Source organism: Schizophyllum commune, assembly GCF_000143185.2.
Source record: "Schizophyllum commune H4-8 unplaced genomic scaffold SCHCOscaffold_13, whole genome shotgun sequence".
Lineage (NCBI taxonomy): Eukaryota > Fungi > Basidiomycota > Agaricomycetes > Agaricales > Schizophyllaceae > Schizophyllum > Schizophyllum commune.
This window is the reverse complement of record NW_026089550.1, coordinates 1177270-1204920: the sequence shown is the minus strand read 5'-3', so window position 1 is coordinate 1204920 and position 27651 is coordinate 1177270. Positions and strand designations below refer to the sequence as shown.

Below are 27651 nucleotides of genomic sequence, written 5' to 3'. Positions count from 1 at the left end.
GGTCGCTGACAGGAGTTCGCTGACGGATTGCCTTTTTAGGCGCGAAACGTCCCGTCGCGGGACGACGGACTCAGCGCACCGTTCGCCTGTTGCTCGTGTCAGTTGGAGCCATGCTTCCCAGCTTAGTGTTGCGTGAAGTTCGTCCATCCACCCCCGCATTTTGAAATTTCAGCTAAGACAAATCACTGTACCCTCAAGCTAACCGCCACAGCGCGGGTGCAATGGGCGTTCAGCAGAGGTCCTCACGGTATGCCAATCTCAGTGAACGCTTCGGGCGTGCTTATGGATCCTCAGAGGAGCAGCATGATGTCTGGAACAGAACGCAAAATGTCGCCATGCCAGGAATCAGATTCGCAGGCAACGCTGCTGCGTACCGCATCATATGGTGCGCTCGATCACAACTCACCTTGGACTTTTTCATGATGTTGCAACGGTCGCCTTGAAAGGAGACTGCGAGAGCTCACAAGACCAGGTGAGTAAAAAGGGCTTATCAGGCTTGCCTCGATAGCGGCCACAAGACGCGCGCGCAGGCAAGCTAGCGTTCACTCGGGGCTGAATGACTCAGGGTTCCGAAGACCCCGGTTGACGCGCGGGAAGCGCGCCTACTCCTGGGACCACAAGGTCAGCAGGCGCTTGCCGCTGAGAAGAAGGACAGCCGCCGTAACTGCGACCGACAGCAGCGATGCACGGAGGATGTGATTCACGAAAGCAAACAGACGCGTTGGGCAGCGGGCACTTCATCAACACTCGTATGTACTCATAGTAAAGGACTTACTGAAAATGCGCCAGGCCGTCTCTGGCACTCATGGACGCCCTCAGTCTTCCTTCACTTGTCCTATATGCTTCCTCCTTGACTTTTTCCAGCTGCGACCTTCCAATGCGCTTCCCACGGACACCAAACCTCCTGAGAATCATGCGAGGCTGATCTGGAGCCGGTGCGCTTCGGAATACATTGGCAAGGTAAGCGCCCGCGAGAGATTGGTATGATACACTCCCTGTACTGAAGTGCTCGCGCCTTGCACTCTCGCAGTGTCGCTTGCAGATCATGCGACGATAATGGGCGCTTAGGGAGGGCACCGTCGCATATAAGAGGTACGCGGTTCTTCGTCGCTATCCATCCTCACCACATCGACATGTCTTCACCTCCTGAGGTAAGCACTATCGCCTTTCCTTCTCACCATACTGATGATGCATAGAACATCGCGACGGCCCTTCGCACCGCCCGGGTTCTGAGCGCCCTCCTCAAGCCAGGCCTTGAAGAGATTGTATGTTACACGCCGCTCATAGGGCTGAACGCTAACGAGCCGTAGATCCGCGCCCGCGACAACACCCTGCGTTGCGCGTGCGGCAAACTTGCCAACGGCCGGGCACAGCCTTGCAACCAACCCATCTGCAAGGATTGCGGCAAGAACGAGTGCCCTCGCTGCAAGAAGCCGGCGTCGAATCCGAACCCGTCGTGCGAGTTCCATGCCGGTCCATGCTGCCCGTACTCGCACGGTGGCGCGTACCATTTCGTTACCGGACATCGACCTTTGCCCGAGAATGGCGGGGAATTGCTGGACGTGACTTTGAAGCAGGCGGAGCATATGAACGAGCTTCTTGACCACCTAATCGTACTCACCAGGGACATGTAGATACAGTACAGTAGTGGCAGGCCCGTGGCAATCTCGGATTTTCTTGCTGATCTGCAGAAACAGTCTGACGAAGATCTTCAACATCGCCCGACTCCCATCTCTACTGCCAAGGCTCAGGCAAGGGTCCCTTTTCTTATTTTCTTAACGGTTGCTATTCACGCTAGCGCGACGCAACCTGTAGTGCGTCTTCACGTAGATTAGAAACACCCCCTCAAGCTCGGGCCGCGCCGCGGTGCTGAAGAACTCGTCTTGGAATTCTGCAGCCGCCTGTTGCCGACGTCCCTCGAGTGTGATAAGTCGTTGACAACGCGGTACTGGGCAGTGCCAGAGGTTGCCTGTAGGTAGCTGCGGGCGCGGTATAGTTCTTGGGCGGATGCGGGCAGAGAGCTCATCATCAGGATCTCGATAATCAGCCGGAGCCATCGTGGTCGCGCAGATCAAGTACCCGAGTGCACGCATACACAAATCCGTATTGCCGTTGTGGCATTCCGCGGCATGTTCTATCGCTCAGGAGGCAGTGCATCTGCTGAACGTCGGGCTCGTTGTCAAGAAAGCTAGGACGTATTGTACACAGAAACAAAATTCCAAGAAATGCGTCTATAAACCCAATCCACAGTCTACTCGAACTCGATTTGCGACCAGTTCAACCTCCGCTTCAAGTTCTGATGATGGTCTTCGCGCATGCTCTCCTGGCCTGACAGACGCCGATGAGCTTGACCTTCTGCCGCGCAACAATTCGGGTACCATACCTGGGAGCTTCAAGAAAGGCTTGTCCACGACAGCGACCCTCTTCCAATGGCCTGTCGTCAGCGTGCGCCTGGCCTCGTCATACTCGCTCGCGACGGCTACGTCGGAGTCGTACGTCCTGACAATCACCTCAACCATTCCGAGGGAGGTAACGTGTTCCAAGCCAGCGAGTGCTGTGAGGGCGCGCCAGTCGACCTCAACGCGAATGAGCTGAGTTAGGTCCTTGCGTATGTCGAGGACATCGTCGAAGGCTATTTTCTGTCAGACGTTGTAGTACAGGAAAGGTCGTCTCAGCATACCTGCTTCCTCACGAGCCATGACACGAAGTCGGCGAAGCTTGTCAGCGCACTCGGTCAACAGACGGTCCACAAACTCCCAGTCATCTCCATACATGAGCGTCAACTCGAGTGTGAGCGCGTCGAGACAAGGGAAATGGAGGCCGGTCATCACGCCGCGGATTCCGGCGACGAGGTGGACGTGGAGAGAGCTAACCGCCAGTAGCAAATCCTTGTCCTCATCTCCCGCAGCGTCCCCTGGGACAGTGCCCTCGTCCCACCAGAGCTCGTACCAAGAGTTGGGGGGCGCGCCATCGGAATCCATCTGCGGTGGCTGTATCTCGATGCTGCGGACGGTCTCTGAGAGCGCTGGTCCATCGCCTGTGGGCCGCCGACGGAGGATGAAGTGCAGCCCGTCGTTCGTTGGCTCGTGAAACACTAGCGTCTTGACGTTCTTCAGAAGCGGGTCCATTGTGACGGGTACCCAGGCCTGCCACATCTGCGCGTACCATGCATGCTGCTCGTTCCTGCCGCCGAGAACCAAGGTGTGTATCCCGCTGGGTGCTAGTGCGGCAATGACCTTCAGAAACGCAGCGGTGCCTTCCGTCCAGCGCGTCGGTAAGACAAGGGTACGCACATAGCGGTCCAATGGATCACGGCCGAACTCTGTGGACGATGTGAAAGTCAATGGCAGTGAAGAACGAGCGCCGTACCTGTGATCGGCATCGTGAAGTTGAGACCAGGGATGGGAGTGTAAAGGGCTTGGGCAGCTACAAAGAGATGAGCAAAAGCTTCGTCAATGTCAACCAACAAACATGCTTACGGGACTTGCTCTCAATTGCGCGCGCGTAGAGCCATTTCGCGAAGGAGAAGAACCTTCGCGGCCTGATGACCAGTGTCCTGAAGCGCCGGCTGCGAGTGATCTGCCACAAATCGCGAGAGGCTGTAGCAATGTTCATGAGATCGGCTTCATGGCAGCATTCAACGACCTCAGCCAACAGGTCGCCGGGAAGGATGCCTTGGCTGGCGATCGGACTGTTTCCTTTCCCCTCGTGGTGGCCGCTGATATCTTGCACGGTTGGAGCACCGCCGGTATGATGCAGGTCGCCCTCGTCCTCTGCCCTCTCGGCCATGGGGAGAAGCCTCTCGTCAGTGTCCCGCCGGCACCCCACTGTCTCCATGGTTTGCGTGGATGCTGTCGCGTATGAGACGCGCGTCTCCATGGTTTGCGTGGATGCTGTCGCGTATGAGACGCGCGGGGTAGTACGTCTCACCGGCGCAGTCGAATCGTCTCTCGGTGCAAGCAGACGGAGAGCGAGCCGTAGAAAGCCGAAGAGACAGAAATGGAGCCCAAGCGCCGCCGCGATGGCGGTTGCAACGACCCCGCCGACGCTCATGGTGGTGGGAGAAGACAAGAAGGGTGGGACGCACGCCCGGTGACAACTTAGGCCCACTTTACGAGCAGTCTGTATTGAGAGAGTGCAAGTGTAAAGCTTAAATGCGCCGGCCTGCAGGACCCCAAAAGTGAGGCATTCACTGGCTGACGACCACCGGCGCCCGTTGGGTTGCTTACGCGCTACAAGGGGGTGGGTATCGGCCTCGTCGACGGTGTCTCGCATCTATTCGACCAGCAAGGCGGGTACGGCGTGGACGAAATTCAACCGACTTCCTTATTTGGGTCGGAACGTCTCTGCGCGGGACAACGCCATCGTTTGGCTCACCACAGCCCCAGCGTGCGATTGATGGAATACATAGGCCCAGCATCCACCGCTAATTAGAGCCATCCCACCCTACCTACTCTTCTTGGCGTTCCCTCTGCCTCTTGTGGCGCCTCTCGAGACCTTTGTCTTTTTGGTGATAAGAGGGGTGTCATCGGTGTCGGAGTCGCTCAGGCGAGGTGGGCGTTTCCTCAGCCGCGTGCTCTTCCTTGTCTGCAAAGAAACCGCAGGCTCCACCCCCAGCCCATCTTGCTCCAAGCTACCCGATCCACCGCTGGGGCCGCTGGCTGGCGTTTGGGCCATGGAGGCAAAGGCGGAGAGGAAGTTCGGTGGGTCTTCGAGCGTTCGGGCGTCTCGTTCCTCTCCGAACTGCTGTGTCTCCAGGATGAGCAGCCACGCCTTCATCATACCGAGGTCCCCTTCCCACTTCATGTCGCCCATGACCAGCCGGACAGCCAGATGCGAGACGTATATCGCGCTAGTGATCTCGTCCTGCAGGTCAGTGGCATCCGTGAACGACGTCACAAGGAACTGTCGGAGCAGTCGCATTCCGCGAGGACCATAGCTGTCGTTGCTGTTAGGCGGCATAGCGCGGCCACAGAAGTTGATGACTTACTACCCGGTGTACCCGGTATAGCTAGCGCTATGGATGCTGCCTTTCAGGTGCTGCGTGTACCGAGCCACCGCAGGCAGGACTTTCAATCCAGGGCTCGCCCTCTCAAAGAACTTGTAAGAAAGGAGTTTGTGTGCGGAGGGCCTCGAATGCTCCGTATTCTTGTCGTCAAGGATAGCCTGAATTTCGGGAATCAGGATTTTCAGCCGCTGGGCGATGTCAACCCAATCAATGGGCTGGCTCAGTCCCCACGCCGATGCGAAAGGCTCCAGGACGTGCAGGTATATATCGTTGTCGCATACAACTGCACCATCTGTCTCTGCCGAACAGAAGGCACATCCTTTCAGGGCATAAGAACGAGCGACAATCTACGCGGCAGCACAACATAGCTCACCTGGGGGACGTAGGACACCCCACGGTCCTACAACGCGCAGAGCTTCGGCAGCGGCGTGATCCTTCCAGTCAGGCACCACAGCCTGGACCGCGTTGGGATACAGCTGCTCCGGGTCTTCAAATGCTAACAGCTGCTCCTTTAGCAAGAAGGGCTTGAACGGGACAGGAAGAGCTGCGGGGGCATTGTCAGGCATCGCGAACAAGGCTTCGCTCATCTCACATACCGCGCAAGTCGGGCCTAACGATAGCGAGCTCGCTCAGGCCACACATATCATAATGCGGGTATAAATCATTGTAATCTGCAATCGCCATGACGGTCAAGAACAAAAGAATCGCTGTCACCAGGCGTCACACGTCACAAATCGCCTCCCGACTCTTCCTCCTTGGCTCAGTGCGTCCCAACGGACTGGGACTTGCTGGAGTTAAGCATATGTCACAAAATTTCCGCGGAGACCCTCACATGTACCGTTCAATATCCATGACGGAAGGCACCCTGAATCACAACCTTCAACTTTACGCATGGTTTTCTCAAGATACGGTACGATGACGGGTAAGTAGTATGCCAGAATTTGCGGTCTTCGTGGACCCTTAGTTCAAGATGCGCGCGCGCTGTACATGAAAAGTAGGCGAGTCCCTATGCGAAGGTTGGGAACGATTGAAGACCGAGTTTTGAGACCAGATGAGCCCGCCTCTGCACTCGGCCGGCTGCCGCTTCTGTTAAATTTGAGTTTAACACCCTTATGTAGGCCGAGTAAGGGCTTACCAGGGAGCTTCCAGAACCAGTCCTCAACGAATACAATCTCCCTCCAATGCTCATGCGACAAGATGAACTTTGCCTCCTCGTAGTCGGCGTCCAGGGCGTGGTCGGCGTCGTACTTGTGAACGTACAGTGTGACCTTGTTGAACACCGTGAATTGGGGGGCTCCCGAGATGCAGGGGACTTGTGTCCAGTCGACGTGTAAACTCTCCAAGGCAGGCAGGAAGTCGCTCTCAAGCTGGGACCAGCGACCTGGCTGGTGTCAGCAACTATTGCAAGAGAGGACAAGAAGGTACCTGTTATACCGCGGCGAAGGCGGAGGGTTTTGAGCTTCTTCGCGTCGCGCAAAAGACGGCCGACCGCGTGCCATTCTGTCCCCCTCCCCCGCGTTCGTACATTGAGGTCCTCCAAGTCGAAGAAGTACACGTTGGCGATAATGTCTTCTATACCGCCTCCAATGTCCACCGTCAGAGATTTGACACGAAGACAGATCCGCTCTAGGCCGGGGTACTCGTCCTCCTCATCGCCCGCGGTTGGATTCCAGTCGTCCTGGCCCCATTCATGGAACTGTGAGTAGCCCGTGGCGCAGCCAGTCAGCTTCAGAGTGCATGGCAGGTCTGCGACCTCTTTATGCATAGAGCGCAGCCTCATCTTGAATACTGAAAGCAGGCCGTTCCTGGACGGGTTCCTGAATGAAATGGCGGCTGCCGACGCGAAGACCTCTGCACCGATCTCCTTCTTCCACGCCTTGTTTGCCTCCTGCCACCAGACGTCGTCTTCCATGCAGCTTGCAGCGATCTCGCTAAGGCGGAGCGGTGCCATGGCCGCGAGTAGCGCAAGGTATGCGCGGCACTCGGTGCTCCATTCCTTTGGCAAGAGGAGAACGCGCACGAATTTGTTGAACTCGGCTCTCGTATTGGCTGCATACCATTAGCGAGAACGACCGATGATTACTGCACGTACGACAGATCATCACGGCGCAGCGGTATTCAGGCCGTTCAAAACGAAAGAGAATCTTGTCTGCGACCACTGAGCGCTCTGATACTCGAGGGTGCAGGGACGTACCTTGACATTGACAGCTTCTCCCGTCGCACTCCTTCTCCAGCCAGTGTTGCAGAGCAGGCAATCCTCTCGACGTGATTTTAAGAGTGTGAAGGCGCCAACGTCGGCTGACCCATGCAAACCGCTTGCAAGTCTCGGACAAGCATGCAACAGCTTGAGGACACGAGTTCTCGATTATAAGAAGCTGGAGCTCGAGGGACAGATGCTGGAGGATGCCCAGGTCCGGCTCGCCCGCGGACATCGTGAGGGTCAAGACAAAAGGAAGATCAATTGAATTTGACGCCGCGTGGGGGATCGAAAATGGGAGGGCCTACATCATGACTGTTCCGCAATAAGTGCACAAGCAGCAGGTCGTACATAACCAAGGTCGTAGAGAGAATTCAGTTGTAGGTCGTGCTCCTACCATCCCAAGAACGAGATACAACGTGAGCACAGGCTCGAGGAAAGCGACGGCCGCTGACCCGTGATCAATGATAGTTTGAAAGGTATATATCCCATTTCACAGCCGCGTCAGAACTTGCCAATGATACCTACAACGAGCGGCGCATGCGATGAGTCCGGTGGTTCAAAGTCCACGAGGATTTCCTAATCGGGCAGGCGGACGGAAAGCGCTGTCGCGCTGAAAAGCGTCCGCCCACGTGCGCATGCGCTCCAAGTCCCCTACGTGGGCAGTTATACAAGGTTCATATATATACATATATGCAGATCCAATGGCCCCAGGTGAAGTCAGCGCTGTACAGAATCAAGACGTGTGCGAAAGCCCAAGACAAAACCGTCCACTGTCCAAGAAGAATGGAAGAAAAGTTTGTAGCTCGACATCCCTGTAGTACGAACTTGAAGGAGGGTTACAAGAAAGGATACATCGACCAATATATTTGAGCGAGGGCGAGGTGGGCTGGGCAACGGACCATCACTGCTGGCGGGATGCAAGGGCGTCCCGCACCTGCCGCATCTTTGCCTGCAGGAAGCTCATTCATAAGCCATCGCAAGAGCTTTTCCGCAGCTCACCTCGAGCTCAGCGTTGCCCATCCGGACCTCCACTATGCTTTCCTCCAGCGCCGCGGCATGGTCGGGACTGCATGTCCCCGGAAGTGTCTTCAAGATGTCTTTAAGCGGATGTGGGCGGATGGGGGTGCCTTGAAGGCGGTCGACCGCGTCCTACCAAGCATCAGCCGCAGCTTGCGCTGTTACGGGGAAGAGCAAACCTGAAGTTGATGACGGACGCATTTGAGACGTCTGCGGTCAAAGATCCTGCAGAGGTAAGCGCATGCTCGCCTTTCCAGGTCATCATCTCTGGAGATACCAGTCAGCGTCTGGGTGATGAGGGGCGCTACCTGGGGCTCACCCTTCGACGCAAACCCGTCGGAGCCAAGACCAGAACTCCTCTGAAGGAACGGTGCGGTACACGATGGAACCCGGCAGGCGTCTGGTGAACCACTTGAGCCGCGCGGTCGGACCACGACCCCACGTCGGGCCGGGCACACTTCGAAGCGTCCAAGAGTTGTTAGTGAGTATGTCGCCATCATCGTGACTACACGCCGTCAGCTGTGTGCAGAGTGACCGAGGCCTTTCATCTTACCTGGAACCGGAAAGCTGCACGACCGCGCAAAGATCGTCGCCGACGTAGCGATAGCCTCTCGCAAATCCGTGGAGCTCGACCTCCCGCACGCCATCGTGCATTTGGAAGCCCCGCGCCGCGTACTTGCTGTGCGCCGTTGTGGCCGGTGTCGTGGTCCTGAGGCGCAGCCCTCTCCCCTTCATCGTCTCATAGGGGTACAAGCTGATGGCTCGACTGCTGGTCAGCATGTTGAGGACCACAGCTGGACGCCCAATGTGATCAGCCTCTTATCAAGATGTAAGAGGAAAGTCCCGACTACGTACTGCTGTGATAGTTCATAAAACATTCGAACGTAGATCCCGTCGTTGCTATGAGCTGGATACGGATGGCGGCGTCGAAGGAGGCCTCGAAGTTGAGCACCACTTGAAAAGGGCCTGGGTAGTACTCTTCATCTTCCTCTTCGTCATCGCTCGCCTCCTCGTCTGAGGATTCCACATCCCTAGGGTCGCGCGCACGTTAGTCTTCCAAGCGTGAGCGATAGGCAGGCTTCGCACCGCAAGCTCTCCTCCAAAGTGTCTCCCGCCGCGCCTGGGATGAAGTTGTAGCCATTGGCCAATAGATAGCTGCCCATCTCAAGGGCGTTTCGGGAAGGAACGTAGACGTCCAGGTCCGAGCTCCGCCAGGTCACGCCGATGAAGAAAGAGAGTGGGATTGATCCCCCGATGACAGCCTGAGTGCGCGCCTGCACGGCCTGGAAAGAGTCGATATCCAGGATGAACGGTGACAGCACAGCGTCGGCATTGAAGTCGTTCATCAGGAATTCACGGACGCTGATACGCGTCCCGCGGGAGACTCGCAGTAACTTGAGGAGGTCTTTGAGTCTCAATTCGCGTAGAATTTTCTCCAGCACAGGGTAGGGTCTGTGGGGTTACGGTCGTCTGTCCATAACGTAGTGAGTTAAGCTCACAAGGTGTCGAGGAAACGATGTTCGGTATCGCTCTCCATGGTCGATCACCAGGGGATTGGGGAATGAAGGTGAAAAGCCAAGGAGAAGTGGGCAGGAGGGAAGGCGAGAGAGAGAGAGAGAATAGACGCCGTGACACCCGTGATCAAACTCCAGGCCATGCGCGAGGAATGGAAGTTACCGAGTGAGCTAAAGATGACCCCATGCAACAAGTGATAGTGACCGCGAGCGTGCATATGTATTCCAGATGTAAGACACCACAAGCAAATGAATCTACATGCGAACATGACTTCCATCCTCCTCCTGCTTCCAAGCCTCCAACACCCCCCACTCCGTACAACTCCCATCGAGGGCCCACTGGCGAGATGCCTTCGAGTAAGCGCCACCATGCCCCTTGTAGTCCGGAGCAGGAGGATACAGGGCCAGGAAGTACATGTACCCCTTGTCGTTCCCACATGCACCGCAGGCGAAGTAGCGACCATCCTCCCCCGCAGTGTCTGATTGCAGAGCTTCCCTCCAGGCTCTCTTCCTAGGGACCTTTGTCATACAACCTACGCGGCGGCACAGCTCGCATTGGAAGGGGATGCGCGTTCCCCAGAAGAGATCCGCGCCATCGTGAGCGAGGTACGACGTGACCTGGAACTTGTCGCCGGCCCTTTCTAGGAGGTAGAAGGAGGGCGAGGCGACGCCGGGAGGGCATTGCCGAGTGGCCCGTTTGATTGCGGAAGACGCTCCCCGATCGCTGCAAAGGAAGTGCTGTGCTATCCCTAGCCCAAGGTGAACTGTGTGGGACCAAGAGAAGACCGGCTGGGTGATGGTCAAGGAGTTGCTGATGCGGGCAGCATGGATGAACTCGATGGTCGGCGGTGTCTGACCAGCTGCGACGACGGGGTGACCGCATCCGCCGTGCGCCAAGACCAACATGTAATTCTTCCGCCCAACGCGGGCCCTGAGCTGGTCCCATAGGACTTGAGGTAGCAGCCGCCAGAGTACCTGTTGGTGGCGATGAGCACAGAGAAGGAGCCACACACTCCGGGTTCTACGAGTGAACACCGTCCGGCCGGCGAGTGCGTATCAGGCGGCGCAGGCCGGTGGGCCGGCGGCTCCATGCGAGCCGCCAGTGAGGCTCGTCGTCCAGTTACGGTGATAGACAGTAACTTACCTGCTTTGTTGGAGCAGTGATGAATCCGTGCTCCCCTTGCCCCACAACCAGCTGCTTCTGTTCTTTGTGCCAACAACCTAGAAACCAGATCACGACTCGGTGAGGACTAGAAGGAGTGTTAATTGTATCCGAAGCATCATGTGAAAGACACGTCTACCCATTGTGAAGGCCATTCGTGATGAACGTTGCGAGGGCATCCTCATAGCCGTTCGCCCCCTTGGCGGTATGTAACCCCTGGTACGGGAGGTCGATGAGGACGGCGTGGCCGGGATTGATGCTCTTCAGGTATTCGAACATCACAGCGGGCGTGGAGCCCGGCAGGCGCACGCCCGCGTAGCGAACGACGACGATGTAGGCCAGAGAGTCGCGAGAGAGGGGCATCGGCCGCCCAACCCCCCGATAATCAGCGGGAGGGCCATCTTTGCCGAAGGGCTGGAAGTGACTTAGACTGCGGACGTTGTACAAGGAGTACGACGAGGCCCTCACCTCGTACTTGGACTTCTTGAACTCCTGGGCCCAGCACTGAGGGCATATGAAGAGATCCATCTGCTCCTGGGTAACAGTGCTGGGGCGGGGTATGCAGCGATCAAGGCACAGAAAGTCAAAGCACATCCTGCATCGGATGAGCTGCATGGCATTGCAATTGCAGCTCTTGCAAAAGTCCTGCGCGGTTTAGCAGACTGAGCGCCCTCCCCACTGTATGACACTCACAGACACCCGCCATCTTTCCCCGGGCAGAGCGATGTTCTTCAAACCATCCCAGAGACCGCTCATGGTCCCATACGTGTAGAGTAGATTGTCCGCAGGGACTTCGCTTGGACAGAAGGGACCCTCAGGGGCTGCGATATCGCCAGACACGTCCCAGACCGATGCCGGCACATCAGCATCCCCTTCAAAGGGTCCCTGCACGTTAGGGGCCAGGACATAGAGGCCCTTGAGGTTAGTAGATGTAGGCGAAAACATGATGCAAGGAGGCAAAAGACAACACAGCGATCGGCCGAGTCACACTGCCGGATTGGAGCGGGCACGTGTATTAGGGTTAGGGTCAGCCATTATGAATTTCAAAAAGTATGGGTAGCAGGAGCTCCTGTGGGACTTCAGAGACAAGTCCTCTTTTCCAAGGCTGCGACACCAGAAAGGTGCGCGCCGCAGAGATTGTAGGTAATGCAGTATAGTAATCAAAGGGTAACAAAAGGGGTGGCCACCGAAAGAAATAGTGTATGTAAAGGTGCGTAGTAAGCCGTGGGCACTGATGCAGGGTTGTCGTTCAAAGCTGGCAGGGAAACGAACATCAGCGGTGAGGAATAAAGTGGAACCTGTACGCACCGCTGGCGGGCCGACTGTGCAAGCAGATAAAAGAACCTTAAGGACAGTCAGCTTGTGAAATAAGGAATGCGGGGGATATACCGAAGGAAGCTGGCATGCGATTGCGCGACTGTGACGTGCGCGACCGCGACGTGCGTTGACACCCTACAATGATGTCAGAAACAGTTGAAATGCAGAAGAAAAGCAGCGACTACACCGAGAAGGGGGTCCGATGCACACCGAGTGTGGGCCAAGGCGGTGTGCTGACACGGGCTGGGCAGGAAGAACTAAGCCTCTCGCGCATGATAGGAAACGAACCTCTTGAGACGAGAATATACCCTGATATATCTGCAGCTACGTTAGCAAATCCTCCAGATCTGGGGAGCGGCCTCCTACGGATGGTTGCACACTCCGAGACGACCGTCGATAGTGCTGTGGCCGGACAACGCATAGGGCGCTGCCGGCTCCAGCAAAGGTATGTGCAGCGACCGAGCCGCTCAGGGGACCCGACGCTGCCCAAGTGATCACGTACGGAAACCGAGCCACCCGGGCCCGACGCCGTCCGCGATCGGGCGACGTGGGGAGTGAAGCCCGCACGTCGCCCTAGTCCGTGGGCTGACCGACGCCGAAGCGACGACAGCCCCCGGTGAAAAGCCCACAGAAACAACAAAAGACGTGACATCGACAGTCAACAACCGGACAAGTCCGGTCGCAACCGGCGCGTCATCGCCTAGGACGGAGGTGTGCAGCGACCGAGCCGCTCAGGGGACCCGACGCTGCCCAAGTGATCACGTACGGAAACCGAGCCACCCGGGCTCGACGCCGTCCGCGATCGGGCGACGTGGGGAGTGAAGCCCGCACGTCGCCCTAGTCCGTGGACTGACCGACGCCGAAGCGACGACAGCCCCCGGCCAGGAGCCCACAGTAACAACAAACGCGATGGTGACCAAAAACCGACAGGCAAGGCGTGCTGAAAAGGGGCGCGTCAACGATCTGCTCTTGGGTACGAGACGAGATGGACGGAAGGACCGAATACCAGAATATCTGCGGAAACTCGTTAGCAACTCCGCGTGTTCCATGAAGGCTTTCACTTACGTCCCGTCACGAAGTCTTTGGGCGGTCGCTAGTGGCGCTGTGGCCGGACAACGCATAGGGCGCTGCCGGCTCCAGCAAAGGTATGTGCAGCGACCGAGCCGCTCAGGGGACCCGACGCTGCCCAAGTGATCACGTACGGAAACCGAGCCACCCGGGCTCGACGCCGTCCGCGATCGGGCGACGTGGGGAGTGAAGCCCGCACGTCGCCCTAGTCCGTGGACTGACCGACGCCGAAGCGACGACAGCCCCCGGTGAAAAGCCCACAGAAACAACAAAAGACTCTCGCCGATCGAGCGATCGACGAGCCATCGCACCAAAGCACGCCCATACTGATCGTACATGCGCGGCGACCTGAGGTCATGACAACCTCAGGCCTAAGGAGAGGCCAACCTCCAAACCGCTCAGCCGGGCCCTGGCTGCGACAAGGTATGGTGTACGAATGGCTTGATGGCAAGAGCAAAGCCTTCATCGATCAAATTTTCGCCGACTTCATCCGGCCATCACGTGATCAGTGAGCAGCCAAACAAAGCCCGCGTTCCGCCACAAATTGGGACTTAGACGAGCCGTCCGTCAAGCCCCATAGCCTGCGGGACCTCACTGATAAATCGAGATAGATCACACCTCCTGGACCTCTCTGGGATGGAGAGATGATAATTCACGCTAGTGCTAATGGTGCCATCGCGAGAATTGCTCTTCGGCAGACTCCCCCGCGCGATTCGCCATGCGCATTGCCATGTCTTCGGGTATGGCATGCTCCGGGCTGCGTCCCGCCAGGCGCCTTACGGCCTCCTCAGCTGCGGCCCGCCCTGCACCTCTCCAGTACCATTTTGGCATGGTCAGTCTCCCCAGTTTATACCAGGAATACTCCAGATGACTACCCATGCGTCGGCGACCCCTACCCGGGGTGATGGAGCCGCAAAATGGTTGCCAAATCCACCGACGGCACTCACAGAACAGGGGCTCTGTGCGAGTGGCATGTCCGGGCATTTCTACGCCTGCCTCGGCGAATCGTTGCCACGACATGGACGACATCAGTTCTATATGCGTTGAGTCCGGGTACTATATCCTCTGTGCACAGCGGGCTTACCAACATGCCCGAAGGGGACTTTGTGCATTTGCTCCTCTGGGAGCGTCTTCTTGTTCAGGGGAGCGAGCGCCAGCCACGCGCGGTCGACGAGGTCCTGCGTATTGCCATCTGGGCGCCATAGGGGATCCCAAGTGAATTTCTCGTGGCCGTACCACTGTATTACGGTGAGTGAATATACCGACTCACACGGCAGTCACACATACGGCGACCAGATACAGGACCACTTTGCCACCGCAGCTTTGCGGGCGATATACGGCGAGTATGGCCTCTGGATTCAACTTCATTGCAGGAAAAGCGGAGCTTAGCGAACGCGCTCACCTGGACGGTCGACTAAATTGCCCCCTCCCACCGGGAATACGCCTTTTGGTGGCCAGCGCATCCGGCCCGAGGGGCAGTAATCGGATGTGTCCCAGCACATCGCTGTGGCGGTTTGCAACGAGGAGGCGTAACCGGCGAATCCACCCGACATCAGGATCCTCCCCCCCATCCGGATTTTGCCGGACGTCACGTGGCAGGAGTCATTCCAGCCCACCAGCTCTTCTTGCCCATTCTCCGGCTCGCCTGGTGCATACGGGCACTCGGCGGCCAGGCATGACCACCCTGCGCACGCGTATGATAGGATGCCGCTTTGGAAATGGGATGAAATTCGCCGCTCGCCTGCAATCCCGTCCACAAACCAGACCCAAATTTCCCAATCTCCGAACGTTGGCCAGCCCCAACTTATCTGGTACAAAAGTCAAGGCTTCCTTCAGTAACGGTAGACTTGCAACGGCCCCAGCCACAATCCTCATCAGCGGACGGCACCTCGCCGTCATCTGGTCAACGGCACAAGTACGTAAGCTTGGATCATTTGGCGCGCCCGAAATACCCTGACCAGACGATTTTCGTCCGCCCAGTCACCGGTCGTTTGTCGCCCATGGCGTCTCTGTCCATTTCTCTGAATCTTCCCGTGGCGACTTGGGAGGCGTTGCTGAATGCGTCCTGGCAGGCCTCGTGTGCCGATTCAGCTGCGGAATTGGTGAGAGCGGTGCGTGCGGAGAGGGACAGCATTGCGGTTTCCCTCCGGCGTCATCGTTCGACATCCATGGCGTCCCTTCATGGACGGCCCCGCGCGCGCTCTCTGTCGTCTGCGCTTCCAAACAACACCGACCTAGGACCTTTCCATCCCCGACCGCAAGCTGGGTCGCCGTCGCCGGCCGCCGAGCAGTGGGCCCCTCGGCCAACGTCGCCTGGGGTCAACCACGCTGAAGACTGGCCAAAGCTGCTGTCCGAAGCTTCTTTCTCCGACGACACCGCGTCAGTCTGTACCGCCGAACCAGAGCAATTTTATGTGCGTTTCTCCCCTGCGTCTTACTCCCTGGTCAAACTCACACTGGAACAGTCTACTTCATCAGCTCGCCCTGAGACACATCTGTACGACGTCTGTAACCCGGTAGAAGAGCTGTCAATGATCCGGAATAGCGGGTGCGATTCTAGGCTATCCGCGCCGTCGTCCTCGGGTCCGCCTTCGCCGCTCACTGAGTACTCTGACGACGAGGACTCGCCGACCAGAAACCGTTGTATTCAAAGCCCGCGTCGCACGAGGCTCCGCTCCAGGGGACGCGCTGATCGCGACGAACGAGACAGCGCGCGGGAAGACTCCTCCCCGTCCCCCGCGCCTCGCAACCGAAAACGTCGGCGCCGTTCTAAGGAGAAGCAGGCCCGACGCCATGTCCGCCCGCGCACAAACTCTGTAAGGCTGGAAGGTGACAAGCAGCACAAGAACTGGACATTGGTCGATGGTCCTGTACCTCTGACAGAGGGCGCGTCTTTGTTGGTGGAGCAGGTGTGCGGGCAGAATGACGCGCAGCGTGTCAGCCGTATAGCCGCTTTGTTCGGAGTGGTTGATAACCTATCCAACGCTGCCGTTTTGGCGGCGCCATCTTCACCTCTGAACCTCGCCAGCATCGCCGCTATGGTCACGAGGTTGGAGAGGAGTGCATCCGAGATGGAACTCGCCCTCTGCATGGGCTACATACAGCTGGTGCTGAACGTAGATCAGTGGGTCATTCATGTTCCATGGCACTGCTGCGTATACTGACAGCGCGGAAGTCTCGACCGCGAGGCTCGTCAGACTCGTCAGAAGAATGGTTCAAGGGACGCTCGGCGTAAGCAACGCGCACGCGCAGCGCAGGGTGCTCTACCCCATGGCGCCAATAGGGCCGAGCTAGCGCGCTCAGCTGGCGTATCGAAGTCGACGCTGGAGAGATGGTTGGGCATGGGGACACGGCTTCTCTATCTGTGCATGGCCGGTGGGTTTCTATCAACGGGCACCATGCGTTTGACTGGACATGCCGAGCACAGGCACCCCGCTCATCCTATTCGCGCTGTCTTCGTGCGCATTCTTAGGCGAGTGTCGCAGTGGACGCTATACAACTTACCATGATATCATGGCCATGGGTCTTCCATTCCGTGAGCCGGACGGTGGGTGAGTACCTGGGCCTGTGGAGCTTTTCTAACGTATGTTGTCTCTCTGCAGAGCAAACGGCTGCTGGCCGGCTCGTCCGCAATCACTACCTTCCCCTCCTGCGTTGGATGCAGCAAGAAGCCACCGGCAAAAGCAACCTCCGTCTCTACGATCCGAGCACCGCCGCTTACCATCATCTCTCGGACTTCGACTTCTGGGACGCTCGATTTGGGGAGGTTCAGCTGAAGTCAGTGCTTTCCCTGCGCATGAATCTCACGCATGCACATTTGCGTTAACCCTCCCGATCAGTTGCTTTCGTCTGCCGCCCCGTTCGTACAAGTGGGAGGATTATACGTCTCTGGCGCCACAACAACCGTCAGCCTGTCCGCTTCCTGCCGCGCTAACCATCAACACCGGCCGACCTTTCCCTTCCGAGCCGTGCCCAGTCACTGGGGACAACCGGCGGGCGTGGACCGAGGCTCAGCGGAAGAAGGTCGATAAGTGCGCTGTGCGCGTTGAAACGAAGGAGGAGCTGGAACGCAAGGTATCCGCGTGCTCCAGAGCGAATAGATACGGACTGACGACGTGCCTCTCCAGCTGCGGGAAGGCGGTGACGATTATATCGTCCTGGATCCCGGTATCCTAGACGGGTGTGTTGATGACTGTTATGTTGCTGTTCTGGCTAATACGTGGTTCCAGGATGCCTCTCGATCTTCGGGCAGGCACTGGCGACCGCATAGCCTTCGTAGTACCTATTGAAGGATCTCAGCCCGGGAGACCTGATCTCAGGGAATTGCTGGACAGCGTTGTCGATCGCATACAGTGCTTACTGCCGTCGGACTTCGATACTGTGGACAGCTCAGCGGAAGAGTACGAAGGTTTTGTTGCCATCCACTTCACCATATATTGCAAGTACTCCGAGCACGTGAGCCTAGACGTTGTATCGCCGTGCCACATTCTCTGATGACGCTTCTCACTAGGGCAACGAGAACCTGCCGCCTCCCGAGGCCGCGCATCCGACACGGATTTCCAGGGAGGGAGGAACACGAGTGAACGTGAATATGCGTGTCCCGCGTCAGTCTCACGAGATACGCGAAGATCCTCTGGGCTACCAGGCTATCGCCACCATGCTCAAACCGCTATTTGCGTGGGTGTCCGAAAATGTTGTTCGTTTTTCCTGCTTTTAGCGTCTAGCACTGATGACCACTGGGCAGATGCAGACGCACCTGGGTCCGGTACAAGACGAACTGGAGCTGTTTCTCGAGGTTCTACCGCTACGAGAGGGGTCCCCTTGCGCGCCCTTCGCTGGGTTCGTGCTCAACCTTGGGGTCGCAACAGACGGCCATCGTGATCGCGGTGATCTGAGGATATGCATGGTCTCTCCGCTTGGTGGATGGACGGGCGGCGAGCTGGTGCTTCATGAAGCCCGCCTTGTCCTCGCCTTGCGAGCTGGCGACCTATTGTTCTTCCCTTCGAACCGTCTCACTCATTTCAACATGAACTGCCAAGGCCAGCGTTTGTCGGTGGTGGCGCACACTGATAGGGCATGTAACGCATGGGTGACGGACGGCTTCGGTTGGGGAGCTCATCTTTCGTAGTTTCTTACTTAGTCTCCATGACACGGTGTTCTTTGGGAAGCAGGTGTGCGTCAACAGTGCTCCCCAATTCTACGGGTACTGCCCTGACCCCTGCTACACGATTTCACATACATGGTCCTGCCTAATAGTATTTATGACGACAGGTGCTTGGGATCGGTGTCATATAAAAGGAGGGGCGCCCAGCAGACTGCTCTTGATAACCCGCTCCCAACCGACGCACTCGCATTCCAGACCTTAAGATCATTGGCATGTGCTTCATCGCCAACCTTTGTACCCGTCACATCTGCGGACACGTCCAAGTGAACGAGCGTACCAGGGCAAGTCGTCGCGCCGCAGCAGAGCGCATACTACTCTACTTACGATGTGTGCTGTAGGTGGACTGCCAGAAGAAACGCTGTGCTCTCAGCGTCGCTCACGACGAATCTGCCCATGATTGCATCAGCTCTTGCGAACAGAGGTGCAGATAGCTTTCCGTACGGTGATCTACTCGCTGATGTTGTTGTCTACAGGCTCAGCGTTCAGCGCAATCTGGTCGAAAATCGGTGGTCCATTTGTTCTGGCTGCTCGGTTAGGTATCACGGTTAGCATGTAAGGACTCCAGCGTTGAATTCATAGGTGCTTTCGGCTCGTACATTTGTTCGAGCGCTGCCCCATTTGGAGCTGATGGCGAACTGATGGCACATGGCTTGCCAGTTCTCCCTTGGCGAGTCCTTCCATGTTGTCTGACGGTGATAATCAACCTGCATACCCTCATTGCAGGCCGATGCATGCACCCCACTCACTATCCCAGGACATTGATGATCTGGCAGGTGCTCCCTGGACGGAGGAGGAGGAGGAGTTAGTGAGGCGGGTCGAACGTGAAGCTCTCAGATCGTCATCAGAGGAGGTGGAGAGGTTGGCCAATGAGCCTTGGACGGAGGAGGAGGAAGCGGAGGTGCGCCGGATTGAGCAGAAAGCTGCGAGGTCCTCCTCCGCGGAGGTAGAGGCGCTCGCCAACGCACCTTGGTCGGCAGAGGAGGAAGAGGCGGTGAGGATGGTGGAGATGCGTGCCATGGGCGCGCCAGGTGGAGAGACTCCCAACAAGGAGGGGGCAGTACTCGGTATTCCGCAAAGGAACATCACGCCCTCTGTACGTCGCGCGAACCTCTTTTGATGTGGCCTGAGAGCTCACGCGCCTTCGCAGCCACCACCTCGCCTATGTCCTCCCAAGCGCAGGCTGGCAGAAGCCATCTTCCTCGATGGATTGGAGGATGCCGGTGTAAGTGGGTGGGACGTCTGAGGCTCTGCGTAGCTCACGGTGCTTCACAGGCTGGCGACGACTTCGGAGGGGCGCTCAAGCGTATCAAGCGGTGGAGCTCACCCACCAGGGCGACCTCTGAGGAGGCGAGCTCGATGGCGATACAGCCGGAAATTGTCCAGCCCGACGTGGGTTCACCCTCGGGATCCTTACATGTTCCTGCTCATTCTCCCCAAGTACGTGCTGCTACCTTTGAGGACAGAGACCTGTAATCTTACGCACGTCTGCCAATGCAGCCAGGCGAGGACGATGTCCATCACACCAACATCTACATTAACAACCCCTTCCTGGATGTGCAAGCCATCCATTCCGGTGAGGAAACATCGAGTGGTGAGGAGGACGAAGGGGCCTGCTACGGAGAACACGGTAACCAAGACGGGTTTCTGACATCGTCGCCTTCCGAAGTTGCTGAGGTGGACGGCGCGCGATGGGCGGGCCTGTTATCTCAAAATCTTCCGAATGGGCCTCAGTTCATGCTACCCCCTATACGTAGCGGCGGACTTGGTGGGGCGCGCATCCTGCGAATGGTCAAGATTGACGATGATGATGTGGAGGATGGAGAGCCAAGCAGCGGCGTGGAGGAGCCCGGAGACTGCTACTCCATTGGTAGTTTCGTTGTTAGCGACCATGACGAGGCTAGCGACGCAACGGCTTAGAAATGAGGACTTTTCTCAGCCTCCGTTGACCCCCGCCAGCATCTCCCTCACCATGACTTAGCACATCGGCGCGCGCGTTCCGTGGAACCGCCGATCGCACATCGATCATGCAGTGGCGCGATAGGGATTTCCTTATGTGGAGGCTTCCCCGACCGCCGATTCCAGTTTGAGCTCGATCGCCGGCTGGACTTCCCTCCCGACCGCCGGTTCCGTACCTGCGCTGTACAAAGAACCTTTACTTTCCAAAGTCTGCCCCACATCCCCCCATCTACGCCGGCACCCTGGGACCACTCATAGCGTATCCCTTGTTCTGACACTTGGATCGACGCGGGATCTGAGTTCTCCGCCGAAATCCATGCCCAAGGGAAAGAAGCGGAAGGCGGAGGAAACGGGCAGAGGGAAGGGCACCGGTGCGTATCGCGTTCAATGTTGCTGTTCTCCGCATTCATCCCAAAAGCAGGGAGAGATCGCAAAGACGTGTACCCTAAAGGAATGCGCATGGGTGTGCTGCTTCATGGCGAGGACGAGTGGTTCGGTCAAGGTGCGCTGAAAGAGAGCTCACCTTTGTTCATCCACCCACCCTCTGCCACAGGCGCGACAGTGCATATGGATGGGGTGACAAAACAGCCCGCGCTCTCGCCGGCTTGCCACTCAAATACCCATGCCCCTTCGCAGTTGGCTTCGAGCGCTCCGTCATCGCCGAAATCTCATCCACGTACACCATCGCCATCCCCCTCGGAGCCTGCCCCTCAACTGCAACCCGAAATCGCACAGGTCTCTTCGTCGGTGAGCGCATGGCGGCGGATACATCTGCCAATATGCTGACTAGCTGGATGCACACCAGCAGTCGCGTCGAATGAAACCCAAGCCCCGGACTGTCAAATCTCAGGCAGAAGAAGTTCAACGACGCAGGAAAATTCTGGAGCAGTCGAAGCAGGAGATGGAGAAGTCTCGCGCGACCATCGTTGACCTGGCTCGAGCGCATACGGCGGACAGCCTGGCCCCCATGGGGGAAGAACAGCTGAAGGAGATCCTCACCGACCGGCGGGAGCTTGATCCGCAAAGGAGCGCCGAAGAGAACACAGTGCGCCTCTGTCTCTGGCTGGGAGTGGCGCTACCTCCCCGTGAGTCCCTGAAAGCTCTACCGCTCGTTGCAAATCCTCACCTTGTGCCGAAAGTGCTCCGAAACTCAGACGCTCCTCCCCCGATGTTGACGAAGAAGGCCGCGCTCGCGCGGGAACAGGAGCGAACCCGGCACAAAGCGCAACACAGTCTGGGTGCTGGCGGAGATACTTCCAGCGAATCCGAGGACTCTGACGACTCCAGCGATTCTAGCGACCTCGATGACCGACTCGATGGGGAGGTGAGAAGCTTGTCAGCTATGGGTACGTGTTCTTGGGACGTTTTGAAAGGCGTACGACTGATTGGGTCCAAGAGAACATCTACAGCACCAGAGACTTCTGCCCGAAGTGCCACGCCGCGCTTCCCGCCCATCCATCCCCAAGATTGAGCAGGATGGTTACCTCATCAGCGCCTGCCCGGATCAATAAGTGCCTACGCGCCCACTGGGAGACCGAAGTTCTTGTCCATGCACGGATCCACGGCTTCGACGAGGTGATGATCGACTGGAGTGCGGTGCCCGACCGGGTCAGGGCCTACAGAGGCTTGTTGACCGCTATCCTAACTGATCATGTACCCGATGCGGTGTCCTTGGACCAACTGCAGTCCGTTGCTCACCTCCGCACCAGCGGCCCCGCTTTGCAGTGCTTCTTTGTGAGGCAGTGCTTGTACGATCAGGCGACGCTGAGGTTGGAATACCTAGGGAAATTGGAGGAGTGGGCAAAAAAAGGACGCAAAGGGGACCCGCCTCGGGACTTGAAGACGTTGCCGCCCTTTTCTCCTGCGCCCATGGGATTGTGAGCATCCTTCATGTACCGGGCGTGTGCGGTGCTGACCTGCGTATTTCCAGGTACGGAGATCTGGAGGATGAGGGCAGGGTTCTGATCGAGCGGGTCATTGTGAATATGATTCCCCTGGAGGACATTCACAGGTTGCTCGTCGCCTTGCAGAGGGAGTACACATTTGACGAGCAATGGCTGCTCCGCAACATCCTCGTACCGGAAGTCGTGCTGCGCCTGACACTGGAGGACAACCCCCAGATGAGGAAGGACTTGTATGTCGCCTGGAGGTATGTCAGACGCACGTCGCAATATGGACAAGGGCGGGAATTGAACGGGAAGCAACGGGACATTGTGGAGGACCTGGTCATGCATGAGAATATGCTGAACAGCAGGATGGTGCAGAAGAGATGGTCGTTCGGAGAGCAAGTCAAATATTACGCCCCGCTGGTAATCTAGACAAGAATTGCATTGCTATCGTGCGTGTTGGTGCCTTCAGAACTGTGGGCAGTTTGAGCAAGGCTCGCAACGCCAGAGGGAAAGGGAGACCGGCCCGCACGGGCGAGCGGAGTGTCGGTGGGGAGACGGCTGTGAGGTTCTGCCCTTGAGGCGGGATTAGACTTGAGGAACCCTCGTTTCAAGGACCCGGACGTTTTCCTTCGCTGCGCGGCAGAACGTCCTCCTTCCTTTTTGGGAACGGATCGGTCCGCAGCGCGAGGAGACCTGCGCTCGCTGCCTTGGCTCTCCTTCAAGAGGATGCTACGCTAAAGCTTCATCCTTCTCACCGATATCTGACTGAGCCAGTGCTGCATGTCCATCACAGAGTGCGCTCCAGGTCGCTCCACTGCATCGCGTGGCTTCAAGCGCGGGGACTACAATATCGGATTCTCAATCTCCGTATTCCACCCGCAGGTACGGCACAGCGCACCAAGAAGGAGCTCTCCATTGGGGCCACGTCGTCAGTCGCGGGGGGACGCCATGCTCGTCCAGGAGTTTGGCGCATGCGCAGTCCGTTTTCCCGCAAATGTGCCCGAGTGAGCAAATTCAGCTACGCATGTCGTACATACTCTTACAAAGGCAGCTACATTGCCGGCGATGGAGTCGAATGCTCCAAGAGCTCGCTCCGCATTATCGGCGGCTTCATGAGCGTGAGGGGAGGGTGAGGCTCATACTCTCCTGCCTGCTTCACGTCGCACGATGTACGCATACCGATAACGCAACCTCTTTCCGTATACCGCATAATTTCTAGCCCCAAGGACGCTCGCGATCTGCCCGGTGCGACGGCAGTGTATAGAGTCGCCCGTCGTCCCCCGACAACAGGGATAGCCGTCGCGCTGTCCCTAAGTCGGGGTACTGGGCGGCGCTATCATGTGTCCCACATACAGTGCGTGGCCTGCATTGCACCCGAGCTCCTCGAGGCCGTCAGATGCGCACCCGGTGCGCTGTATTCTCCGATATATACTCATCGAGCGTCAGGCTATCGTCCAATCATCTTGGTGTACACTCAACGTTGTGCAGGCACATTGCATGCGTCGAGCTTCCGATGGCTGAACATGGAAATGTACTAACCTGTACAGTACGCGCGGAGGTGCGCGCGCTCACCCTCGGCATCTCTCTACCATGTCGTCATTGAGTAGGACTTCCATGAGCAAGCCCTCTAGACGTGTCCCTTTGGTGACCTTGCACCCGTGTCCCATGCTAACATGCCCGCCGTGCTTCGCTATGGCCAGGTGAGTGTTTACATCTTTCGTCCTCGCCCCGTTGCTGACCGTCCCCACGCTGGATCAACCCTAGCTCCGGGGCTCATGCGCTCGTACGCCAGGAGAGCTGCATGGGCGACCCCGCTGTCTGTTATACACTCTTGGGAAGCCCGTCATGATCAGGCTCAGGATAGTATATCTGGTAGCCGTCGGATGTCTTCTGAACCGCCGGCCGCCTATCACCAGGGTGCTCGCGCGTACCCTGGCGGGGACCTGCCGTGCGATCAAGGGTTCGCTGGCCTTTCAACCTGGTGCGAGAAGGACCCTGATCTGAAGATAGGGTTCACCGGCCTCAATGGACGGATGACAGACGGTGGGTCACCTCCTCGCTCTTATACCCGGCGTTCACTGGCGCTTGTTTCTCCGTCTCCCCACTCACTACCGCCAACAATGTCGACCGCTAACGTCTCCAACGCCTCTAACCAAAACGTGAGTGCATTGTTGCGCCTGCCTATATGCCGAACTCATGCTGCCTCTCTCACAGGATGACGGCGCGGTCAGTGGACCCCTCTCCGATGCCTGTTTGTTTCCCACTGACGATCGCTGGAACAGCCTCCGCGCGTAGTCGCGTCAACTGCAGTACGCGCATGTGTGTGCCGCCGTCATCGATACGCTGATGCCTTGGACATTTCAGGAGGTGCAGGCGATACTCGACGACGCCTTCAAGAAGCGCGCAGCGGCAGAGGCTGAAAGAGATGACTTGAAGCAATGGCTCGACCTCACCAAGGCCAGACTCGATTCGTCGGAGAGCTTTGTCAGCAGCCTACAACAGTCCATCGAGGAACACTCCGGGACCGCACGCCTTCGCCGACATGAGGTCCGCGAAGTGAAGAAAGAGTTCAGATGTCTTTTCGTCGAAGTGCGGACCGCGCTGGACGACGTACGTACAGGGTCCCTTGGCTGGTGTGTGACGTGCTGATGGCTCTGCCAGAACTATGGCAGGCGTACGCCCGCTGACGCGATCGCCTCCTTGAAGGTCTGCCTCGAGAAGCACCAGCCGCTCTTTGACCTGTGGTTTGGGGATCTCGAGCTGGAGGACGACATGGCCTCCGAGGATTGATCTCCTGCCCGGCTCGCCGCTCGTCCTCATGTGCAGTACTCATCTTGCGTCCTTCCTGTTCTGCAAAGTCGCCTCCCCCATCGTCTGTACGAGAATTACTCCTGACACTATATGCTAGCCATCTTGTTCCCTGAATGTGTGCTCCTGTGAATGTGCAATTCTTTGTTCCTGCCCTACGTCGAGACGGTTCGCTCCTTATAAGGAAGGTGAGCTCTTTACAGCAGCACAAGTCTCCGGGCCGGGTCTGTAGACCATGCCAGTGATTGAGATAGTTGCCGTTCCTTCAGGAAGACATAGTCAGGGGCAAGAAGGAGTAGGGACAGGTCAAGCCATCCCCGTCATAGTCCGCCGGCGGGCCTGGCATTGTCACGTGATTATGGGCTGGAACCCATACGCGCGTGTTTGCCACGCGGATCTTGCGCCCTTGGTCGGTCTTGAGAGATGGTGGCAGGTATGACATTGTAGTCTGAGTCTCTAGTATCTGATGCAGATATCCTGCCTTTGCAGCAATCCCTGATACGATTTTGCTCAATATCTCAACCTATGCCGACGGGGACACCCGACTTGTTGTGTCCTCTGTCAATCACGCCCTGCGCACCCGACTGGTGCCCCTGATGTTCAAGACGATCGTGGTAGATCAAGACGATGAGCGCTCCATAAAAGCGCTGGGTCGTGGTCTTCTGGCAACCGCGCGCGAACTCGTGCTGCATGATACCAGGCTCGCTCGTGAACTCATCCCGCATGCCACTCGATCCGCCCCCCTGCGTCTTCAAAGCCTCACATTCTCCCCCGACTCCGACGATGCGCTCTACAGGGAGACTATGGCCATCTCCTGTCTCTTGCCTTTTCTGCGGGCGTCGCCCCATCTAGAAAGGCTGGATTGCGTCTTGGTACTTCGCCGCCAGCGTGATCTGTTTGCGCTTATGTCCGAAGTGACTGGAATCAAGAAGCTTGTGATACAGCACATAGAAGGCCCTCAGCGGGAGCCACTATCCGGTGAAACTGCGCCTTGGGTGAGGCTCGAAGAGCTCATCGTTGGGAATGGGGTGACGGATGCGTGGTTTGAGCTCGTGCTTCCGCCCCACTGGCACCCACCCCTCACCGCGCTTGACATTTCCAAAGGAGCTGATGTCACTTGGACCACCCTGCGTGCTTGCCTGGGCTCTGTTCGAAGCAGCATCGAACGCTTGCATATATCTTCCAGCATGCTCCTCGAGAACGACGGTGAGTGGCTACCAATCATGTCAGGCTTATGTCTCACTGAAACCTCTCTCACAGATACAGAAGGCGCAGGCCTGCATTTCGAAGGGCATCTGCCTGCCCTCCGCGAGCTTCATGTTCGGATGCTCACGCGACGCGGAGACCGATTGCAGGAGATGGATGGCGTCAAGAACCTCATTCGCGTCCTATCCAACGACGCGTTAGCACCCATCACCGAGCTTCACCTCGAATTCTTCATCATGAGCGTCTTCTACTCTGACATGGGCCGTGGAGGAGGCTACCGAGGGGGGAACAATGCCGACGTTACAGGCATATGCGGTGATCGCCTGACGCTCTCATGGTGGCAGTCATTTGCGCTTCCACGGCGCTGCTCCATGATCATCTTGATCATCTACGACGCAGAGGACGAGGCAAGTGACTCGGAGAGCACCGATTCCAGCGCGACCGACAGTGACTTGGACGATGGTCATCGGGCGTCTCAAGCACGCTATCCCTCCGGTCTCTTGCGACGTCCTTATGGAGAGAACGAAGGCCTGAAATGGAAGCCGCATGCTCGGTCTCTGCTGCTTCACCTCGCCCAAAGCATCGGTGTCACCGCGCGTGTCTCATTCGCTCCAGGTATGTACAAACCCCGGTGATTTGCAGGGTCCTTTGATGAACGCCAAATGCTAGGGATGTACGTTGGTCCCATTCCAGGGGAATGCCCCTCCAGCGGGTGGCCAGAGGAGTGGATTGAGCAGTTCGAAGAAGACCCCGACAAGGCGATGGATGAGAATGAGACCGCCCTCTTCTACAACTGGAGGGAATGGGAGGTTTGAATACAGGAATCTCCCATGTCCGGATTGGTTTTTGATTCTATGGTTTTGTTACTCCTTGAAATCATAAGACCCTCGTCGCTCACTGTCCCTACCAGTCGTTGGTGCCCTAGCATACCTCACCGGGCGGCTCATCCATTCAGAGCCAATGCTTTACAGGTGAGTCGGCGGCTCCGCCTCAAGTGGGGACTCCGCCCGCTCCACCTGGGCCGGAGTCGCCGGCTGCCGCGCGACGCGAGGCCGGCGGCTATGTTATCATCTGGAGTTGGCGGATGCTCTGGCCATGTCTCTAGTTCCGGACCGTCTCTAAACATGCAATATATGGGTAGGTGGTCATGCAATATCAAGGACGATGAAGCTGAGCTGCGATGGTAACGTAACGTCAACTGCCTGCCTTGTTCCTTGCTATCTGCCCTCGATCTTCTGAAGGGGATTCACACCATTAGCGCGACGGCGAGCTCAATGAATGCGTCGGGCGCCGTGATAGTTACCGGCCGTCAGATTGTTGCCATGCCTTAGCAATCAGCGGT

The 27651-nt window shown here is 57.5% G+C and overlaps 10 protein-coding genes across 10 annotated transcripts; 5 read left to right on the top strand and 5 right to left on the bottom strand.

Moving 5' to 3' along the window:
• Positions 1 to 221: 221 nt before the first annotated feature.
• On the top strand, positions 222 to 1634 carry SCHCODRAFT_02518107 (uncharacterized protein; the record flags this gene model as incomplete). Its single annotated transcript, XM_003027859.3, has 6 exons — positions 222 to 385; positions 566 to 749; positions 790 to 935; positions 1043 to 1151; positions 1197 to 1265; positions 1311 to 1634. 6 exons carry the CDS (start codon positions 222 to 224, stop codon positions 1632 to 1634), a joined length of 996 nt encoding a protein of 331 aa, XP_003027905.2.
• Positions 1635 to 2251: 617 nt separating this feature from the next.
• On the bottom strand, positions 2252 to 4053 carry SCHCODRAFT_02603142 (uncharacterized protein; the record flags this gene model as incomplete). Its single annotated transcript, XM_050344053.1, has 5 exons — positions 2252 to 2328; positions 2384 to 2632; positions 2681 to 3322; positions 3370 to 3426; positions 3480 to 4053. The coding sequence occupies 5 exons, from the start codon at positions 4051 to 4053 to the stop codon at positions 2252 to 2254; spliced, it is 1599 nt and encodes a 532-aa protein (XP_050197775.1).
• A 393-nt stretch (positions 4054 to 4446) lies between these two features.
• On the bottom strand, positions 4447 to 7440 carry SCHCODRAFT_02517975 (uncharacterized protein; the record flags this gene model as incomplete). Its single annotated transcript, XM_050343387.1, has 6 exons — positions 4447 to 4948; positions 4991 to 5306; positions 5382 to 5552; positions 6144 to 6389; positions 6434 to 7057; positions 7203 to 7440. The coding sequence occupies 6 exons, from the start codon at positions 7438 to 7440 to the stop codon at positions 4447 to 4449; spliced, it is 2097 nt and encodes a 698-aa protein (XP_050197774.1).
• A 669-nt stretch (positions 7441 to 8109) lies between these two features.
• Positions 8110 to 9762, bottom strand: SCHCODRAFT_02672860 (uncharacterized protein; the record flags this gene model as incomplete). Its single annotated transcript, XM_050346657.1, has 8 exons — positions 8110 to 8157; positions 8208 to 8357; positions 8405 to 8492; positions 8545 to 8730; positions 8779 to 9019; positions 9081 to 9256; positions 9312 to 9677; positions 9725 to 9762. 8 exons carry the CDS (start codon positions 9760 to 9762, stop codon positions 8110 to 8112), a joined length of 1293 nt encoding a protein of 430 aa, XP_050197773.1.
• Positions 9763 to 9994: 232 nt separating this feature from the next.
• On the bottom strand, positions 9995 to 11846 carry SCHCODRAFT_02517932 (uncharacterized protein; the record flags this gene model as incomplete). The annotated part of the gene is made up of 5 exons (XM_050343386.1): positions 9995 to 10714; positions 10884 to 10989; positions 11041 to 11315; positions 11370 to 11546; positions 11595 to 11846. 5 exons carry the CDS (start codon positions 11844 to 11846, stop codon positions 9995 to 9997), a joined length of 1530 nt encoding a protein of 509 aa, XP_050197772.1.
• A 2273-nt stretch (positions 11847 to 14119) lies between these two features.
• On the bottom strand, positions 14120 to 14654 carry SCHCODRAFT_02517785 (uncharacterized protein; the record flags this gene model as incomplete). The annotated part of the gene is made up of 4 exons (XM_050343382.1): positions 14120 to 14178; positions 14234 to 14320; positions 14371 to 14524; positions 14574 to 14654. The coding sequence occupies 4 exons, from the start codon at positions 14652 to 14654 to the stop codon at positions 14120 to 14122; spliced, it is 381 nt and encodes a 126-aa protein (XP_050197771.1).
• Positions 14655 to 15286: 632 nt separating this feature from the next.
• On the top strand, positions 15287 to 18414 carry SCHCODRAFT_02517609 (uncharacterized protein; the record flags this gene model as incomplete). Its single annotated transcript, XM_050343377.1, has 9 exons — positions 15287 to 16410; positions 16462 to 16661; positions 16714 to 16833; positions 16889 to 17063; positions 17126 to 17360; positions 17414 to 17466; positions 17516 to 17741; positions 17797 to 17982; positions 18031 to 18414. 9 exons carry the CDS (start codon positions 15287 to 15289, stop codon positions 18412 to 18414), a joined length of 2703 nt encoding a protein of 900 aa, XP_050197770.1.
• A 763-nt stretch (positions 18415 to 19177) lies between these two features.
• SCHCODRAFT_02518442 (uncharacterized protein) lies at positions 19178 to 20367 on the top strand (the record flags this gene model as incomplete). Its single annotated transcript, XM_050343394.1, has 4 exons — positions 19178 to 19543; positions 19598 to 19672; positions 19723 to 19887; positions 19948 to 20367. The coding sequence occupies 4 exons, from the start codon at positions 19178 to 19180 to the stop codon at positions 20365 to 20367; spliced, it is 1026 nt and encodes a 341-aa protein (XP_050197769.1).
• A 355-nt stretch (positions 20368 to 20722) lies between these two features.
• On the top strand, positions 20723 to 22724 carry SCHCODRAFT_02518330 (uncharacterized protein; the record flags this gene model as incomplete). The annotated part of the gene is made up of 6 exons (XM_050343393.1): positions 20723 to 20777; positions 20825 to 20908; positions 20960 to 21153; positions 21212 to 21752; positions 21803 to 22283; positions 22337 to 22724. 6 exons carry the CDS (start codon positions 20723 to 20725, stop codon positions 22722 to 22724), a joined length of 1743 nt encoding a protein of 580 aa, XP_050197768.1.
• Positions 22725 to 23075: 351 nt separating this feature from the next.
• SCHCODRAFT_02672854 (uncharacterized protein) lies at positions 23076 to 27124 on the top strand (the record flags this gene model as incomplete). The annotated part of the gene is made up of 10 exons (XM_050346656.1): positions 23076 to 23227; positions 23347 to 23424; positions 23515 to 23649; positions 23784 to 23853; positions 23927 to 23995; positions 24212 to 24454; positions 24660 to 24909; positions 25593 to 26309; positions 26364 to 26924; positions 27003 to 27124. The coding sequence occupies 10 exons, from the start codon at positions 23076 to 23078 to the stop codon at positions 27122 to 27124; spliced, it is 2397 nt and encodes a 798-aa protein (XP_050197767.1).
• Positions 27125 to 27651: the final 527 nt, after the last annotated feature.